At 37.8% G+C, this 20,709-nt stretch overlaps 1 protein-coding gene across 5 annotated transcripts in view; it reads right to left on the bottom strand.

Annotated features, from left to right (window-relative positions):
• The window catches only part of MTA3 (metastasis associated 1 family member 3), a 202,827-nt gene extending 182,519 nt beyond the window's left edge, over positions 1 to 20,308 (bottom strand). Inside the window, exons 1-3 of one of the 5 annotated variants that reach the window (XM_078149493.1) lie at positions 20,039 to 20,308; positions 17,125 to 17,192; positions 10,988 to 11,081 (exon numbers count right to left, since the gene is read on the bottom strand). In XM_078149493.1, the coding sequence (XP_078005619.1) occupies positions 10,988 to 11,081; positions 17,125 to 17,192; positions 20,039 to 20,066 (190 nt within the window). In that variant the 5' untranslated portion in view covers positions 20,067 to 20,308. The remainder of the gene's footprint in view (positions 1 to 10,987; positions 11,082 to 17,124; positions 17,193 to 20,038) is intronic. The other 4 variants (XM_078149495.1, XM_078149492.1, XM_078149494.1 and 1 more) reach the window with 4 other exon arrangements.
• Positions 20,309 to 20,709: the final 401 nt, after the last annotated feature.

Here is a 20,709-nt window from a genome sequence, read left to right as displayed (position 1 = left end):
CATAAATTAGAGGAGCAAGAAATAACTTGTCAGATCTTTGGAGACAGAGAGCATCACAGAAGGTAAAATGGACAGTTTTGATTACACAAAATTAAAGTTTGTACACAAACTAAAATTAGAAGAGAAGTAGGAAAATGGAAGAAAAATATTTGCAACCAGGGTCTGATAAAGATCCCTCATTTCTAAGACATATTAGCTCATTCAAACTTATGAGAATACGAATCATTATCAATCATGAAAAAGCTCTAACTCACTATTACAGAAATATAAGTTAAAACAACTCTAAATTTCCACCTTGCACCCATCAAATTGGCAACGTCGAAGAAAAAAAAAGGAAAATAACAAATGCTGAAAGGGGCTATGGCAAAACAGATCTATTAACAGATCTATTACTGTTGGCTGAGCTGTGAATTGGTCCAGCCCTTCCAGGAAGCAATTTAGAACTACATGCAAAAAATCTATTACATTTGGTATACCATTTGACCCGGCAATAGGCTAGGTCTATAGCGCTAATAAAGAGATCAAAGAAAGAGAATAACAATCTGTACAAAAATATTTGTAGCAATTCTTTTTGGGGTGGCAAAGAATTAAAAAATGAGGGGGTGCCCATCAACTGGAGAAAGGGAATAGAATAATTAGTTGTATAGAGCCTGCTACATGCCAAGCCCTGTGCTAAGTGTTTTTTTTACAAATATTATTTCATTTGATTGGTGTCAGGAAGACCTGAGTTCAAATCCAGCCTCAATGACTTATGAGCTGTGTAACCTTGGACAAGTCAATTAACCTGTTTGCCTCAGTTTCCTTACCTGTAAAATGAAGCTAAACAATAGTATCTACCTCCCAAAATTGTTAGGACCAAATGAGATAAGATTTATAAAGTGTTTACTACAGTGCCTGGCACATAATATGCTCAATTCAGTTTAAGAAGCACTAAAGGGGTCATGAGTGGAAAAAGTTTAAGAAGTCCTGCTTTACATAAATGCTAGCTCTTATTAGCATCATTATTATTCCTACAACCCTACAAGGTAGGTGCTATTATTACCCCTATTTTACAGCTGAAGAAACTGAGACAAACAGAGGTTCAGTGACTTGTCCAGGTCATATGGATACTAAGTATCTGAGGCCACATATAATCTCAGGTCTTCCGGTTTCCAGGCTCATCACTTTATCCCCTGCACCACCAGTTGATTATTGGGAAGTTGTGGTATGTGAAGGTGAAGGAACGCTACTTTGCTGTAAATGATGAAAGGGATGGTTTCAGAAAAACCTGGGAAGACTTATATGAACTAATGCAAAGTGAAATAAGCAGAATTAGAACAATTTATACAATATATTTTTAAAGCAGATAACTTTGAACGACTTAGATTCTCTCGTCAACACAGTGAGCAATCACCATTCCAGAGGACTTGGATAAACGTGCTACCCGCCACCTGATCAAGCAAATCATGGATTCAAAGTGGTGACTGAGGCTTTTCTTTTTCTGGGGGGGGGCGGGGGGGAAGGGAAACATGGACAGTATGGGAATTTGTTTGCTCAATTAAACACGTATGTAACCAGACTTTTGTTTTTGCTTTCTCAACGTGATGGGAAGAAGAAGAGGGAGAGAAGGCAGATCTTTGTTTGAAAACAAAATATAATTCAATTTTAAAAAACAAATGCTTGTTTCATCATTAATAATAGTTTCCACTTTTACAAATTTAAATTCTAACCCAGTGCGGCCATTAGCTGCCATTTCCTTCTGTTCAACAAGTAACTTAAATATTTGAAGTTCTAAGGAAGTTTTTAGGCTCTTTTGGTCTCCTTAGGGCACTTGACTTACAATTGTGGAGCTTCTGTATGATATTCTATTATTTCTTCCACTATTACAATGTAAACTTCCTGGAAGTAGGGATTGGTTCATTCTTTACATATGTATCCAAGGCCTGCCACAGTACCTACTACATAGTATATACTTGATAAATACCTGACAGATTCATTTAAAAAAAAAAGAAACCAGATGATAGAATATCAGAAGTAGAAACATCTCCAACAAGAGAAACACAGGGAAAAGCTGTATAAATATAGCTGTAAGAAACTATGAAGCAATTAAATAAATGATTTCATATTTCTAGGACATCAACCAGCCCAGACATTCCCCTCCACTAATGTGCAGAACTTGGCCTTATAACTTTAAGCCCAATGTCAGGAAGTAGGCTAGAAGAATGTTCAAACAAAAAAAGGACCCCATCATAAAAATTCTTATGGTGATTCAATATGAAAACTCAGAAGAAAACGTCTCTCAAACATCTATAAGCAAAACCTCAAAGAAAGAGATCTTGGCACTAATTCAACTATAATTCCTAAAAGAGATGAAGCAACAGCTGAAAAGGTTTCCTATTTTTTTATAAATAAAATGAAAGCTCTAAACAAAAAAAAAAGGAAATGAAATTCAAGCTATAGAAGAAACAATTTGAAACAATTTGAAAAAAATAAACGGCTTGAAAGAGGATGTACCAAGCCTTTCTCAGGCAAAAGACTCCCTGAAAATCAGCCAAATAGAAGCCAATGACTCCACGAAAAACAAGAAATATTAAAACAAATATTAAAAAATAGGAGAAAATATAAGGTAACTCGGAGAAAAAACATTTGACCTGGAAAACAGCTCAAAGATAGATAATTTAAGAATCCCTGGAATACCTGAAAGCTATGAACAACAAAAAAAAGAGCCTACACACCATCATTCAAGAAATCACATACAGCTAATGCAGAAATTTGTTTTGCATGACTACACATATTTGCAATGGATTCCCTTCTTCTTGGTTTCTCAATGAATAGGAGATTGAAAAGGGAAGAAAAAATTTGGAACTAAAAATATGATAAAATTGAATTTATTTTAAAAAGAAATCGTAAAAGAAAACTACTTGGATCTCTTAGAACCGAAGGGCAAAGGAAAACAAGAAAGGATTTCCCTAATAGAAAAACCAAAATGAAAACTCTCAGGAACATTGTAGCCAAAATCCAGAATTTCCATATCGAAGGAAAAATACTACAATCAAACAAAAAAAAAAAGGGAATTCAAGTACCAAGAAGCTATAGCTGAGATCACACAAGATTTAGCATCCCCCATATTAGGTATAAAGAACTTGGAATGTGATAGGCCAGAAGGCAAAGTAAACATATTTACAAACAAAAAGTAACTTACACAGAAAAACCAAGTATAATCTTACTGAGGGGAAAAACAGACCTTTAATTAGACTTCCAACTTCCTGATAAAAAGCCCCAAGCTACATAAAAACTTTGAAGTACAAACATAAGAATCAAGAGAAAATTGAAAGGTAAACATGAATAATCGGAGCAACTTTTTATGTTCTAAAAGGGGAGGTGATACATGTGTTCCCTCTGAACCCTATCATAACCAGGGGTCACAGTGGGAGTTCAAAAGAGAACCTATGACTGCTTATGTTATATCTTAAAGACCTTAAAAGGGGGGGGAAAAAAGAAATATACTGGAGGTGGAGGGAGAGAAATTATTGGGTAACTATTTCATATTGTTGAGATGTGCATTAGAAATCTAAACAAACAAGGATGAAAGGGTAGAAGGACTGGTTGACACCTGAACCTCACTCTCATCTGAACTGGTCAAATAAGGAAAAAAAAACATATATAGAGTTTGGTACAGAAATACACTTCCCTAAATAGGGAAACAGAAAAGAAAGGGGAGGTAGGAGAACAGATAATGAGAGGAAGGGTAAATTAAAGGATGTCCTAAGCAAAACCCCCCATACAAAAATACTGACAGCACTTCTTTCTGTGATTGCAAAGAAGTGGAAAATGAGGAAGTACACATCATTTAAAAAATGGATGTACATAAAATGTGATGAAATACTATTATGCTATAAGAAATGATAACAGAAATGGTTTCAGAGAAACCTTGGAAGACTTCTATGAACTGATGCAGAGTAAAACTAGCAGAACTAGGAGAACAATCATACAATGACATGATCGTAAAGACAACTGTGAAAGAGTTAGGACTTCTGATCAGCATAAAAACTGGCCACAATTCCCGGGGAATCAATACTATCCGCCTCCTGATAGAGAAGTGAAGAACTTAGCATGCAGACTGAGACATATTTTCTTCAAACTATGCCAATTTGGGAGTTCGTCCTGCTTGACTATACACGTTTCTAACAAGAGTTTTGTTTGTTTTTCTTTTTTTAATGGGGGGAGGGAGGTAGAAAGAAAGAAGGCCTATTTTTGCTCATTGAAAAAAAAATTTAATAACTAAATTATAGTACGTTAGTAGAATACTAGAATTATACTAAAAATCAATGATCATGAGGAATACAAAGAAATCTGGAAGCATCACTATTAAATAATGTAATGCAAAAAAAGATTAAGTATATACTACCATAACCAAATAAGAAAAAAAGTAAGAACAAAGAATCTAAAATGGGACAGAGAAAGAATTATTAGACTTTACTCACTAAAATTAATTCATTTGAATATAAAAAGTTACTAAACAAGTTTAGCTGTCTTAATTTTGGATGTTTTTGACAAAACATCGAATTTTTTTAAGGTGATCATATCAGATTTCCTAAGCAAGGCCTAAAAGCAAGCCAATCCTGTACAAACATATCTGATAAACCCTAGATCACAAACTAATAGGAAAAAGATTCAATATTTGACAATAACTGGGGGCCAATTTGAAAGCAACTAACAGAAAAAAAGTTTAGAACAGATTCTTAGAACATATTCCACAATAAAGTTCCAAATAGACAGGAAACATAAATTTGAAAGGTCATGTATTGGAGACCAGAACTTTAACAGCTATGGTTAGGGGAATTTTTCCTAATGAAACTAAGAATGGAAGTGATCACAAAAAACAAAATAGATAATTTGTATTACATAAACTTTTTAAAAATTTGCATGAAAAAAATTAATACAATCAGACTAAGGTATTGATTGGGGGAAAAAATCTTTGCATCAAATATCTCTAATAAAAGTCTAACACTCAAGATATATAGGGAACTAAGATTAACAGTCATTGCCTAATAGATAAGCAGTCAAAGACATGAATAACCAGTTTTCAAAAAGAAAAATGTAAACTAGCAACAACAATATGATAAAATGTTCCAAATCATTATGAGAAATACACATTTGTAAAACTCTGAGACTTTAATTCGCATCCTGGAAATTGGCTAAAATGTAGACAATATTGAAGAGAATGCAGAAAGCTTTAAGACACATTTTCCATTGGTACAGCAATGACTTGGTCCAATTATCCTAGAAAATAATTTGAAATTATGTGAAAAAAGTTATTAAGTTGCTAATACCCCTTTGACCTAGCAACACCAGTACTGGACAAATACTTAAAGTCATACTGAAAGGTCCTTTATGTACCAAAATATCTATAACACCACATTTTGGGAGGTAGCAAGAAACCAAAAATATATTAGTTATCCATAGACTGAGGAATGCCTGAACAAATTGTAGTGTATGCCTGAAATGTGTCATAAGAAATGAAAAAATGTAAGAACTGCAGAAAAGCATGCCAAGACTTAGATGTACTGATACAGAGTAAGAAATAAAGAGTAACACACATGATATATATAGTAATATAAACAAAAACACTAAAAACTACCTGGACTCTGATTAAATTCAATGATCAATCTTGATTCCAGAAGGCAGATGATAAAACACACTTGCCTCTCTCTTTCTGCAGAGAAGGGAAAGAATATGGGTACAAAATGTAGCATACCCTACAAGACAAGGATTACACATTACAGCCGAAAGGGACCTCAGAGCCTATCTTTTTAAAGATGAAGAAAATGAGACCCAGGGAAGTAGTTAAGTAACTAAATCATCAACTTAGTATGTGCCAGGCACAAAGCCAAGTACTAGGGACACAGAGAAAAAACCGAGTCACTGCTCTCAAAGAGCTTACGTTCTAATGAGGGATACAGTATCTATAAACAACAACATAATTGCAGAATATATGGAAGATAATATTAGCAGGAATGACAGGAGTATCTGGGGGCACCAGAAAAGGCCTCCAGAAGGAGATGAGTCTTGTCTTAAAGGATGACAGAGTCTCATAGCTGGAGGTGAAAAGGGAGAGCATTCTAAGAAGGTAAACAAAAGCCAATGTTAGAGACAAAGATAGGAGCTGGATTCAAGGAACAGCACGTAGAACAGTATGGCTAGATCACAGTCTATGAAGGAAATAATATGTTAAAAGATTGGAAAAATAGGTAAGGGACCAGGTTGTTAAGATCTTTAATGCCATCAGAGTTTATCTTTGAGTCTTGACATGATAAGTCAATGAAATTAACTGAGTAAAGGGATGACATGGTCAGACTTACATTTTAGAAATCTCAATGGAGGATAGATCAGTGTGGGAAGAAACTTCAGGAAGGGAGTACAACTGAAAGGATATTATAATAGTTCAGGTGCTAGTGATGGGGGCCTGAACTAGAGCAGTAGCTATATGATACTGGCAAGGAAATTCATGTGTGAAGCATTATAAAGGAATTGCAAAAGTTGGCAATTGACTAGATATATAGGGTGAGTGAGCGAGAAGTCAAGGATGACATTGAGGTTACAAACCTGGATGACTAGAATGATGTACCTTCAAAAGTAATGGAGAAGGTGGGAAGAGGGTTTGGGTAAAAAGATGAATTATTTTGGACATGATGAATTTGAGATGTCTGTAGGAACTCTAATCTGAACTATACAAAAAATAGTTGGTGTTGGGTGACTGGAGTTCAACAAAAATTTGAGGTCTGAGGTCTATATGAATAGAACTGAGGATCATCAGTATTAAGATGATCAATGAAGCCATGAGAACCTATGTGATCACTAAGTGACGGAATAAAGACAGAAAAGAGAAGATGGTCTTGGACAGACCTTTGAAGGACTAACAATTATCAAGCATAATACAAATGAAGAATCAGCAAAAGAACTCTAGGGCCAGTCCTCCTCACACTCTACCACCCTGCCTCTGTCACTGTATTGGTTGGTTACACTTAACTATTTCTGTTACAAGGGAGGTTTGGTTCTATTAGAGGTATGTGGTATACTGGGAAATGACTATGGTTTAAAAAATAAAAGTCATCAATAAGATTTTTTTTAAAGAAAAAAGGTCACTGGTAACCACTGAAAGATCAATTTCAACAAAGCACTAACAATAGATGTTGAATAGCAAGAGGTTGAGAAGAATGGGTTGTGGGGAAATGTAGACAAAATATGAGACAACTTTGGTGAAGTCTGATGAAGCCTACGGACATCTCAAAATATTTTTAAATGCAACAAAAAATCTGAGTAGGATCAGAGATCGCTGAAGTGACTGTCAGTGTTACTATTCACTATAAAAACCACTAAATTGACCTATTGTCTACTACTCCTCTCTTAAAGCAATATTACATTCAAAACACCTTATATGTCTGTAGCATTTTACAAAACTAGTTTTCAATGTGCTTTCATATGCATTATCTCATCTGATCCTTTCTATAATCCAAGAAGTAGTTAGGACAAGTTATGGTATCCTTATTTTACATATAAAAAAAAATCAAAGACCTTGTCTAGAAGTACAAAACGAAAGACATACTACTGGAAAGTAGTTAATCTGAAAAAAAAATGGGTATTTTAGAGGACAGCAAAAATAAAAAATAAAAATGTCATATGTTTGCCAAGAAATATCTGATAACAGCTTAAGCAGCAAGCAGCATTAAAACAGACACAATCATTGTTGGTAGAGCTGTGTACTGTTATAACCACTTTGGAAAGGAAATTTGGAATTGTGAAAAGACAGTGACTTAATGCCCATACCCTTCAACCAAGAGATTCCACTGATACACACAAACACCAAGGAAGTCAATGACAAAAGAGGAGGCCCCATAACATACTAAAATATTCACTGTAGCAAAGAATGGGAAACAAAGTAGATGCCCAGCAGTCAGGGAGTAACTCAACAAATTGTGATGCAAGAATGCAATGGACTATTACATGTGATAAACATGATGAATACAAAGAAGCATGGGAAGACTTATACAAATAAATGAATGAAAAATTAAGTAAATAGAACCAGGAAAACAATATACACAATGACTTGTACAATGTAAACAGAAACAACAACAAAACAACTGAAACTGAATGTTGTAAAATTATTTTAACTTAGCTAAGCCCCAAAGAAGAGATTTAAAAAGATACCTCTCCCTACTTCTTTGCAAAAGACAGGTAGAGCTTCCAAGAAAAAGAAGGTGATAATATTGATCCACTCTGCCACGGTCAGAATGTAAGAAGAACATTGTATTCCATTCCGGAAGTCACATTTAAGGAAGGTCATTACAAGCTGCAGAATACATGCACATGCAAAAGAGGGAAGCCATGGTGAAGGACTTTGAGGGTCCTGTCAAGGGAGAATGGGCTGAAAGAGATGGAAATGTTTAGCCTGAAGAAAAGAAGACATTGAAGTGAGAAGACATGGAATCAAGAAGACAATCAAAATAGCTGCCTTATTGTATTTAAAAGGCTTTCACTTGGAAGGGAGAATTAGACTGATTCTATCCGGCCCCAAAGGAAGCACTAGAAGCAATGGGTGGAAATTGCAAAGAAGCAAATTTAGGCTAAAATTTCTCGATAGAGGTATCCAAACTGGACTGAGTTGCCTCAGAAGTTAATGGATTTCTTCTCACTGAAGATCTCCAAGGCAAAAAGACTACAGCACTTGTCAAATAAATTGTAGTAGGGATTCTTTATCAGGTATGGGTAGGACTAGTTAGTCACAAGAGTCTTTTCCAATCTGAAATTTTATGCTTTTGAAATGTAATCATATTAGTTTTAGCCTAACTTTCCAATCTATTAAGATACATTTTTGGATACTGATTCTATGATTCAGTGTACTAGCTATCCACCCCAGCTTTGTGGAATTAGTAGATTTGATAAACATGACAATCATATCTCTATTCATGTTATTAATAATTTTCAATAGTACAGGACCAAGGACAGATGACTGTAACATTCCACTAGGAACTTCCCTTCCAGTTGATATATACTCTTTATAAACCATGAATCCAGAGGACTGAAGATGAAACACACTAACCACTTTTTAATAGGGATGTGGTGGACTTAAAATGCAGAATGAGATATCCAAATATAGCTAACATAAAAATTATGTTCTCAAATATATATATATAATATATATATTTATTTATTATGAAGATGTTTTTTATTGTTTGAAGGGGACACCTAACAATAAGAAGAATAATTGCTCATAAAAACAATGTGTATATGTGTGTGTGTGCACACACACACACACACACACACACACATATATATATTTACTAATCACTATCTCTTAGCTCTGGTCATTCAACAACTGGTCCCAAATCCATCTAAGTCTACTAGCTTCTTATCTACAAATATATTTACTATACAGAAATGTCCATGATCATGAAATAGTCAAAATATATTAGAAATGAAAGGAATCTACAGACTAACTCCTAATTTGATAAATAAGCAGACATTCAAGGAGACATGACTTGCCCAAGATCACATGAGCAGTAAGAAACAGGTAGACTTAAACCCAAGTCTTCTGACTCTAAGCCTAGTATATCATGTTATATTTTCCTTTTATTAAGTATGGTCAAAATCATAACGGATACTACAAAGCTAAGAAAATTGAGAGGAATAAAGGCAACATAGTATAGTAGACATCAGCAGTTAAGTTGGAGTCAGGAAACTTGGTTTTGATTCTGGCTCCAATACTTATAAATGGCTATGTGACCACAGATAGACCACTTCACAAGTCTTAGTTTCTTCTTCTGAAAATATAGATGATAATCTTTATTACCACCTACCCCACTCATATAGCTGTTGCAGATAAGGTGCTTTCTAAACTTTTCAGTTCTATATAAATATGAGTTTATTTGTTATCCTAGTGGTTATAGTAAAACTGTTGAGAAATTAGCCTGTGGGCCACCAAATCCTTGTACTCAATAAGCTCAATATTACCAAATTTACAAGACTTCAGAGTTACAAAGACTGAGATTATTGTTATAAAAGAGATCACAGTATCATCCTAAACAAAGCCTTTCATATATTGTGTACAATTAACAGACTTATGGATAAGATTTTCAATACTAGTATTTTGATTCTATGTAGAGTTTATTTTAAAAGAACTAGAAGCAGATATATTCCAAAGATGCTGACCAAAAAAAAAAAGAAAAGAAAAGGATACTACAGATATAATGGAAGAAAAAAATTCCCAATAACAGTAAAAAGAATATCAGATTATTAGTAATAAGTCTTAGGTCTGAACCTCAATTTTGTCACTTTAAACTTGTGCAACCTTAAGTAAGTCACTTCAGTATTCTGGGCCTCAGTTTTCTCACAGTGAACTAAAGGAGTTAGACTAGAAGGCTTATCTCTAAAGTTCCTCATATATATATATATATATATATATATAGATATAGATATAGATATATATATAGATATATATATATATAGATATATAGTTCAATGCTCTATAGTTAAAAGTTCTCCATTTAAAGTTACATTTCATTTTTAACATTACACATTTTGACAAAATAGTTCAAATAAAAGGGCTTAAGTAAAAAAAAAAAAATATAAGGTACTCCTCCCCACAAAAGAAAACTTTTCCACATAAAAATCAATTAATTATAAAACATGTCTTTCATTATTTTAATCCAATACATTAAACTCACAAAAGGAGATAGTCACACTGTGCTGATTCTTTGCTAAGGCACTTTAGGCAAAGGCTCCTATTTCTACATCATGACTAATTAATAATTAAATGATGCAACCTACAAGAAAAAGGTCTACTATAATCAACCACCAGGAAAATGTATTAGCTCTAAATGGATGAGAAAGACAGGTAGGAAAATAATCAAGTATGGAAAAACAGAACGAAGTACATAATACTTCCTACATGGTGCATAACCTAGAAAATAAAACATTAAAATGCCAAAATAAAAGAAAATTGACTTACTAGCATGCTTGTCTGCAAGCATTATAAGACTGTTGGAAATGTCTCGCCGTCTATAAAAGCATACTACTTTTGCTTCCACGTTGCCATTGGCCGTCTAAGAAAAAGGGGAAAAAAAAGTCATCTCTGCTGAATACTAGATGTAAACAGCTTCCAAAATAAGAGTATTCATGGTATACCATCAATTTATGAGCTTTTTTTATATGATCCATTCAATACTTTTATACGATGAAATAGGTCTAAGAAAATTCATATTCAAAAGTAATAATCGACATTTGCTCAGTTTCCAGCATAAATTGAATGTACATTTTAAAAAAACACATTAGCATAAACCAGCTGATATGATTTGAGCACCTTAAATACTAAAATCTGTTTATTAGCCTGATTAGGTACAAGAAATTAATCAAAAAATTTTTAACTAATTCTGATATTTAATAATTATTTTCCCTCCCAACCTAATTCAAAGGAAGCATACGCCAACCTGCAGGCCAACAGCCTTTCCCCATTTTTCCTCCATACTAGTTTGACACCAATGCTGTATTGGTACAAGGGAACAGAATGACTTTAAGGTGACCTAATGAGTCAAGAGATTCTACAAATCTATGATAGTCAATATTCTTAGTACTATTTAGTTTACTTTCATGAGTTACAAACATATCAACTCTTTTTACTTCTTGGCTACAGCACATTATATAATCAATATTCAGTTATGTTATAATTTACTGCAGCTGGTGCTCTCTACCCTACTCTCAACTCTATTAATTCTGAAAGCTTTCAAGAAAGTCTATCATTCACTATGAAGCTTCATTTAAAAAAAAATAACACCTACCTACAATAGAATGTTATGACTTCTATTTTCACACAAATTTTCCAAATTTCTCTGAAAACGTGGAGACACAACTAAATATGAATTAAAAGACCTAAGTAGACTATAAATGAGGCAGTAAAATTGTAGTTCAACTGCAATATTTTAGAATGAAAAATGTTATAGAATTATTGCTCCATAAAACTGTAATCATTTAAATCCTAGTCAAAATAATACCGTATCTCAAAATACTAGGATAGAAAACATACTTCAAAATCACCAATTCAGCAATTTTGTGAATGAAAAAGCTAAGCAAATGCAAATCACCCATCAAAAGCCTCAACTGCAAGCTAATTATTTTTTGTCAAAGGAAACCCTAATGAAAATTCAAGGCGCAGATATCACAGTGAAATGGAAGGAGCTGAATTTGGAACCTGAGGACCTAAGCTGAAGTTTCCTCATCCTCATCTATAAAATGAGGAGCTAGTCTAAATGACTTTTATGGTCACTTCCTGCTTTAAATTTTATGATCTTACATGGAAAACACCATGTTTTAACACTTTTTTTTTTACACTGAATTCATTTTCAGTGGTGAGGTCTCTACTAGTAAGCACTACAAAGTTAATTTAGTCAGTGTGCCTGGCATGTTGTAAGGGCTTAATAAATGCTTGCTGGTTTACTAAAATGTGCTTATTCATAAAATGGGAGACATGCTTTCAGCTCCATCTAATTTCTTCTTTCATTTTCTCTTGACTGATTAATAAGCCAAGCCTCAGAGTTGCTGGTAGACACTTGGGGATATATAACACAGAGAAGGGTGCTGTGGTTCCCCCCCAACCAGCCTCAACGAGTTAAACATTTCAGAAAAATAAAAGTCTGGTAAAGTTTTTATATTTCAATTCTTATCTTCTCAATCCATTAGGGAAGAAGAAAGTCTGAAATAAAAATCTGCTAAAGTTTTTCTGTCCCACTTCTTATCCCCCCCCTTCATCAGGAGAGAATAAAGTCTGATTCCTCCAGCTATGCTTCATTTTCCAAAGCTTCTCTTCATTACTTAATACATATTTGCTGCTGTTGTTAACTCAGAGCTTTCTGACTTTTTTGCCTAGCTTTAGAGAACTGTCTGAAACCATACTCCTTGAGTCAGCAGAATAGGAAGTTGGTTAACATCACCAGGAAGACAAGAGGATCTTCCATCTACCTACAGGCTGATCTTGAATTTACCCAGAGTCCCAGAAATGGTAAACCTAGACAGACTAAAACCTCCACAGGGTAATCTCAGAAGCATCTGTAAACTGTTCCAGAAAAGCAATAATTACAATGAGGCTCAATATCCCAGGTCTACTTGGGCACAGACTGGACCATACTCAGCAACCCAGGGACCTTGAAGGCTGAGACCAGATTTTCATTAGTTTACTCGAATCTAGGCTTACATCACAAGGGTTGGTCTATAATTCCATCAGCTTCCAGATAAAAGGTTCTTAACCTTTTTTAGTAGTGTGGTGAAGGTTATGGACACCTCAAAATATACTAAAATACAAAGGAAACCAATTATAATGAAACAGTTATCAAAAAAATTTTTTTCACAGATCCCAGGTCAAAAAGTTTGGTTTTAGGCATGAGCAACATCCAGTTAGCCCAGCACTCATCCAGTAACATTCAGCTAATCAGCACATAGCTCCATTAGTTATTTTCTCCTTTTCAAATAACATTATAAGACGTTAGCAATCAAAAAGTTTTTAACTATGTATTCTTACACTGCTACACTTATATCTCTCAATTTACTGTGGAGAAATAAAAGGGTAGTTAGAAACCTATGGTCCACATATGCAGTCCATGATTTCTTTAGCATATCTTCATTTCTTCAAATATCTCTAATTTCATTACCATGGATACCACCAAAGCAGACCACAATCCCTCCTTAACTTAAATCTTCCAGGCTTAGCCTGAGGAGGAGTTGAGAAAACACACTTCCCTCCCTTCTTTTCAGAGGAAGCAAGGAGGTTCCACACTGGTTATGCCAAATTATCAGATTCCACTGAGGGACTGGTTGACTTTAATCTTCTTTTTTCTCCTCTTTTATAAATCTTTATTAGAAGGAATGGCTGCCTAGCTAGGGTGGGCCAACATAATATTCAGAAATGAAGGAGATATTAAAAAAAAAGATCAATAGATTTGTTAACTTAGGTCTCCTAGGCTGCCAAGGCCAGGAGACTCTTCACTCTGCAGTCAACTTCATGAGCTTCTCTGAGCTTAGCTCAGATTATCTATGGGCAACATACATGATGTTCATCAAATGGGTCCATGCTAGAAGGTTTATCCAGTTTGATAGAGCTTTCCAGGGCTTAGGTGCCTCTGGCATATACTTTGAAGACCCAAGGTCACCTCTACTCCACAATAAAGCAAAAGAGTAACATTCTGGCGGAGGTTTATAGTACCTACAGTAAAAACACATCCTAATTCAATTCAAACAATTATTTATCTTATCAATATATAAGACATCAGGGACTGAGTTCAGCATAAAAAAGTTTCATTTTATATAGTCCTAAGTACTAGTACTAGATTCAAATTAATCAAGTTTATAACTTTTCACAAGTTTATTATTCTCCTAAGTATGCAATGCTAAAGAAACAATAATAGCATTAATAATAATTAACTTTACATATGGCTTTAGACTTGCAAAGTGATATTATATACATACATATACATATATATGTATGTACATACATATGTGTGTGTGTGTGTGTGGATATAGTCATAGACATAGAAACACACACACATCCTCACAGTCATTTTGTAAGGTAAGATACTACAGGTGGTCCTTATTTTTACAGAGGAGAGACCTGATGATGAGGGAGGTCAAACCTGAAGTCTCACAGACATCTTAAACTAAATATGTCCAAAACTGAACTCATTCTCTTTCCCTCCAAGCTCTCCCTTCTTCCTAACTTTCCTATTACTTTTGAGGGTATCACTATCTTCCCAATTACCCAGGCTCACAACTTAGTATCATCCTCAACTCCTCACTCTCTCACCACCACCACCTCCCCATTCCCAATCTGTTGCCAAGTATTATTGATATGCCTTTCCAACATCTCTCATATTTTACACCCACTTTTCTCCTCTGACATTGTCACCCCACTTGGACAAGCCCTCATCATTCCATAGCTGGACTACTATAATAGCCTGCTGATTGGTCTCCCTGCCTCAAGTCTCTCTCTATTCCAGTCCATCCTTCTCTCAGCTATCAAAGTGATCTTCCCATAAAGTACAAGCATAACCATCTCTCTCTCTCTTTCACTCAAACACACACACACACACACACACCACACACACACACACACATATTCTTCTTCATTCAATAAACTCCAGTGGTCACCACTTCAAGATCAAATATACAATCCTATGGTCCCTTTTCTACCTTTCCAATCTGATTTCACTTTAGCCTGTGCTTCATGTATTCTACATTTCATGTACTCTACCATTCAATGATACTGCCCTTCCTTGCCATTCTTTTTTTTTTAAAGGTATTCTTCTTCCTTGTTATTCCTGAACAGCATCTTCAGACTCCCTGCATTTTCACTGACTATTCTGCATGCCTGGAACATTCTCCCTCTTCATTCCCAACTCCTGGCTTCCCTGGCTTCCTACACCTTCTACAATAAGCCTTTCCTTTCCTACTCACCTCCCAATTCTAGTAATACCTTCCTTCTAAGATTACGTCCAAGTTATCCTACAAATCTTATTTGTATATAGTTTGCATGTTGTCTCCCCAATAAGATTGTGGGCTCCTTCAGGGCAGGGACCATTTTTGCCTCTCACTGAATACCCAGCACTTAGCATAGTGCCTGGCTTACCTATTAGGTAAACACCTAATAAATGCTTGAGTATATAAAATTTGAGTATATAAAAATGTATCAAAGAAGAATTAAAAGCTAAAATTCAACATAAGAAGTGACCTCTTACACATTTAGATGGTATCCATACATGTTCATTATCTATTTTTATATGAGTGATTTCCTAGATGGGCTCCAAGAAATTTATAAGCATCCAATATACACTGGGAGGCAGCATGAGATGGTGGATAGAGTGCTGGAATGAGAGTCATAAAGGCCTAGCTTCAAATTCTGCTTCTGACAGTCACTAGCTGTGTAACAAGCCATGGAATGAGAATTATAGAACTGGAGAGTTGGGAAGGACTTTGGCGGCCATCTAGACCCAACCTCTACCTGCAGATTTCCAATGAGGCACAACAGGAAGCCAATTCCACAACTGAACAGTTCTCATTGATGGAAAGTAGTTCCTGACAGCAAATACAAATTAGTCTCTTTACTTTCCACCTATTGCTCCTGATTTTGCCTTCTGGGACCAAACAGAACACATCTAATCTTTTTCCAACATGATAGCCCTCACATCCTTGATCCCAGCTACCATGCCCTAACAAGTTTTCTCTTCTTCATGTTAAACACCACCAGTTTCTTCAACAGTTCCTCATAGGACATAAATTTTAGGCCTTTCATTATCCTGGCTACCTTTCTCAGGATATTTACCAGTTTATTAATGTCTTTAAACTGTGGTTCCCACATCCCAACACAGTACTTTAGATGAAGTCTAACATAATACAGGATCAACAATAACCACCACATTCCTGGAAGCTCTGCCTCCCCTTAATGTAGCCCCACTGCACACTAGTTTTTTTTGGCTGCTGCAACATCACACCATTCAGTCATATGATCTAAACACACTAATGGACCATTTTTTTTCAAAACATCTTTCCCTGCCTGCCCCATTTTGTACGTGTTAAAATGACGTTTTATACTCAAGTATAAGAACTGACTTTTATTTCACATTTTATATATTATATTTTCATATACATTTTATCTTATTTGATTCAGCCCAATGCTCTAGCCTTTCAAGATCTTTTAAAATGCTGACTCTGTCATCCCCTATATCTTTCAGCTTAGTGCTATCTGCAAATTTCATGGGCATGAAACTCATAATCTCTAAGCCTCAGTTTTCTCACCCACAAAAAAAGGGAGAATATTTGTTGTATCTACATCACAGTTGTGAAGATGAAATGAGATAACGTAAAAAAGCACTCTGCAAATTTTACAAATATCAAGTATGGTATAGTTAACAGCAATGGTTATTTCAAAGGGAATAATAGGCAAGAAACAATTCAGGACTCTAAGCCATAATGTGTTTCAATATGTAATCATTCAAAAAGTTTGGGATCTAGAATGTGAATACAAAGTGTTAAAACCTCTCATGCCTTTCACCTAAGACCATGTAAAAATTCCAGTGAATCAGACCAAAGGAAAAAGTTAGTATGTACCTTATTAAGTTCTTCTATCCTTCTAATTAGATATGGGTTACTTGAGGAATTCTCAAAGTAGACATAATCTGCAATGAAAGATAAAAAATATTTTAATAACTTCAAAATTAGCATGCAAAGAATAGTATCACTTTGTCACTGATGTAATTCAAGTCATGAAAATTATACAATTCACATTCCAAACTTCTTAGCTCAGCTCATTCACTATGTAAAACCAAGTTTAAATAAAATAAATACGTGTATCACATGTTTGCAATCCACAGGCAATGAATTTCATTTATATATTTATTTCAATTAACATGGTTAACTAGAATCATAGATTTAGAGTCAAGTCAACAAACATTTATGGAGTGCCTACTACATGCTAGACAGCGTGCTAAACACTGGAGAAAGGCAATAGTCAGTCTCTGTTCTTAATGGGAAATAAAACTTGCAAATACTACAAAATATATACAGAATAAATTGGAGAGAATCTCAGGGGGAAGGAGAGAATAAGTCTGAGGAACAGCAAGGAAGCCACTGCCCCTGAAGGAAAAAGTACCTGAAGGGGAGTGGGGGTGGAGAAGGGAAGTAATCAAGTAAGGTGTAACAAGACTGGCAAGATAACAAGGGTCAGATTATGAAGGGCTTTAAAAGCCAAACACAGGATTTTATATTTGATCCTGGAGGCAATAGGGAACCATTAGATGTGACTAAATACGGGGAATAATTTGGTCAGACCTGCACTTTAGGAAGATCACTTTGACACCTGGGTGGAGGATGGACTGGAATGTGTAGAGAGGTAAAGCAGGAAGACCTACCAGCAGGCTATTGAAATAGTCCAAGCTCTAAGGGAAGTGGGCCTGTACCAGTGTGGTCTCAATGTCAGAGGAGAACAGGAGATATTTCAAAGGTAGAACAGATAAGACTTGGCAATGAATGGAGACAAGGGGGTGAGAGAGACAATGAGGAGTCATCAAGGACCCCTACACGTTGTGAGCCTATGTGACTAGACCTAGCAGGGACCTCCAAGATCATTGAGTATAACACTCTCAACTTACAGGTGAAGAAACTGAGGCACAGAGTGTTTGACTTACCCCAAGTTACACTAGTAACAGTAAATTTTAAAAAGCAACTCACTTCTACAAAGGGCACTAAGTTTTAAGAAAACTAACCCATGACAACTCATTTGAGTCTCTGTGAGACAGCTGTTAACTATGAATCCATTTTACAGAAGAGGAAACCAAGCTTGCCCAGAATCACCCAGCTAAAGTATTCAGATGCAATTCTAATCCCTGACTCCAAGTCCTGAACTCCATTCACTAAGTCAACAGAACTAAGTTTAGAATCCAGTGCCTCTGACTTCAAAACAATGGTCTCTGCATAACCACAGGCTGATTAAACATCATTAGCTATAATTATTCAACCCCCACTGAATAAATGGCACTCAATATGCTCTCTCACATCCAATGCTAAATCTATGATCCTAAGAAGGGAATATAATGAAGGCAGTAGGTACAACTATTTTCCCCTCATAGCCAATTTGCTTTTGACTATAATACAAATGCCTCCATTTTCCTCATATGAGAACTACTTAGTAACTTAAAGGTTTCTAAGTCTAAATGACATTTCAATGACCAACTAACTTTTCAAAAATAGATCAACAGACAATGAGGGAGGGCTTAGTACAGCAAATGCTTGTGGACTTGAGAGTCATAGTAACCTGAAAAAATGAAAATATTTACATGTTTTACACAGCCATAACAGGAAGGACTTTAACATGGGCAGGGCCCCATGGAACTGAAATCAAATTCTTTTTATCCTCTCACACCCTTTGGGCCCATTTAGCATCATGTGTGGATATCAGAGCAAGCTTCCCACAAAAAAAGGAGAAAAATTTGAAGTATGGCTTGTTTCTCAATCTAATAGGCTCACTGGAAACTTCCCACTGTGTGTTTTATTTGAGAGGCTGGATTTCCATTGTTATTGTCTCTCTTGGTGCCTGTTTCCCTGTCTTTTTCCTACAAAGTGGCCTCATTTATCCAGTACCAGTGCAATCCCTCCCACCACTAGCCATGAGCTGAGCTAATGAGAAGAGAAGCAAGAACAGCCTCTCAGACGCAAGCACAGCACTCATCAGAATTATTATTTTGTCAGGAAGGGGACAGGAGGGAATCGAGGAGGGAGAAAGTTTGTGTTTCACGTTATCACTCTCCTTTTCGAAGAGGCAGGCGCTAACCCAAGGCGCTGCTGCCCCCCATCAGCGGCTGCCTCCGGGGGGGGGAGCTGGGGCCCGGGCTGGGCTGGGCATAGCAGGGCCCCTGGGCGGGGAGGGCGGATAACCAGGGCTCTGCCCTGCAGACAGGCCTGCCCGGCTCTCCCTCCGCCCGCCTGCCCGCCCGCTCCTGGGGTGGGCCGCCCCCACGCTCCCCCGCCAGGGTCGGACAGTCAGGCTCCACACTCACTGGGCCCCACTGCCCTGCACCCACATTGCAGAGGGGAAGGGGAAACAGGGGAGATGCCCGACCGCCCTCACCACCAGGGCCTCGTAACCCGGGGGGAATGGGAGGGCGATCTGCCCCTGACCCTGGGGGGGAGGGGCCCAAGCAGGCCCGGGGGAGGGGGAGGCTCTGGCAGGCCCGTGGGCGAGGGGACACGCGGGGAGAAGGGGGGTGCCAGGGAAAGAGAGGCACGGGGGGAGGGGGCGGCCACCAGCAAGGCAGGGGTAAGGGAACACGCGGGGGCCACCCTGTCTCCGGTGGAGAGGGGGTCGACGCGGGGGCGGGGGGTGGCCCTCGCAGGCCCAGGGGGAGGGGGCACGCGGGGCTGGGCGGGGGGAGGGGATCTGTCCCCCACTCCCCTCCCCCGCTCTCTCCAGAGATTAGGGTTCCAGCTCTCCCGTCCCGTCCTCCCCCAGGCCCGGGTTCCATCCTACCTCCGACCCGGTACATGTTGGCCGCCATGTCCGCCCGCCCGCCGAGCCGAGCCCGAGCCGGAGCCGGAGCCGGAGCCGGAGCTGGAGCCCGAGCTGAGCCCGGCCCGCCGCCGCCGCCGCCGCCGCCGCCGCTTCAGCCTCAGCCGCCTCCGCCTCCGCGGCTGCTGCTGCTGTTGCTGCTGCTGCCGCCGCCGCCGCCTCACCGAGGGGAGGGGGAAGGGGAGAGGAGGGGGTAAGAGAGGAGGTAGAGAGGGGGGAGGGGAGAGAGAGGGAGGGGGGGAGCGGCCCGCCCCCCGGGCCAGGGACGGGTTAATAGGGCCCTGCCCTCGAAGGGGCGGGCATGGGTGACTGGCGGGAGATCGCTGGGGAGAATACTGGGGGGACCCAGGAGAGAGAACTAGGGGTCTGCTGCATGGCGAGTTCAGGGTTTTAGACCCATTAGGGAATTTAGGGTGATCCCAGCCCAGAGGACCTCCTTCCTCTCTTCCCCAACCCCTCCCCCCGCCCCTACTCCCCACACACCTGTATGCACAGTTGCTACTCTTGCCCAATCACCCCCTTTAGGTTCAAATCCATTAGCTACCCTTGCGGGGGGGGGGAGAGTAAGAGAGTGTGTGTGTATGTGTGTATGTGTTGCAGTTTGGGTGCACATAAGCCAAACGTGGGAGTAT

Source organism: Phascolarctos cinereus, unplaced genomic scaffold (assembly GCF_003287225.1).
Source record: "Phascolarctos cinereus isolate Bilbo 61053 unplaced genomic scaffold, phaCin_HiC Scaffold_2;HRSCAF=192, whole genome shotgun sequence".
NCBI lineage: Eukaryota > Metazoa > Chordata > Mammalia > Diprotodontia > Phascolarctidae > Phascolarctos > Phascolarctos cinereus.
This window is presented reverse-complemented; position numbering and strand designations above follow the sequence as displayed.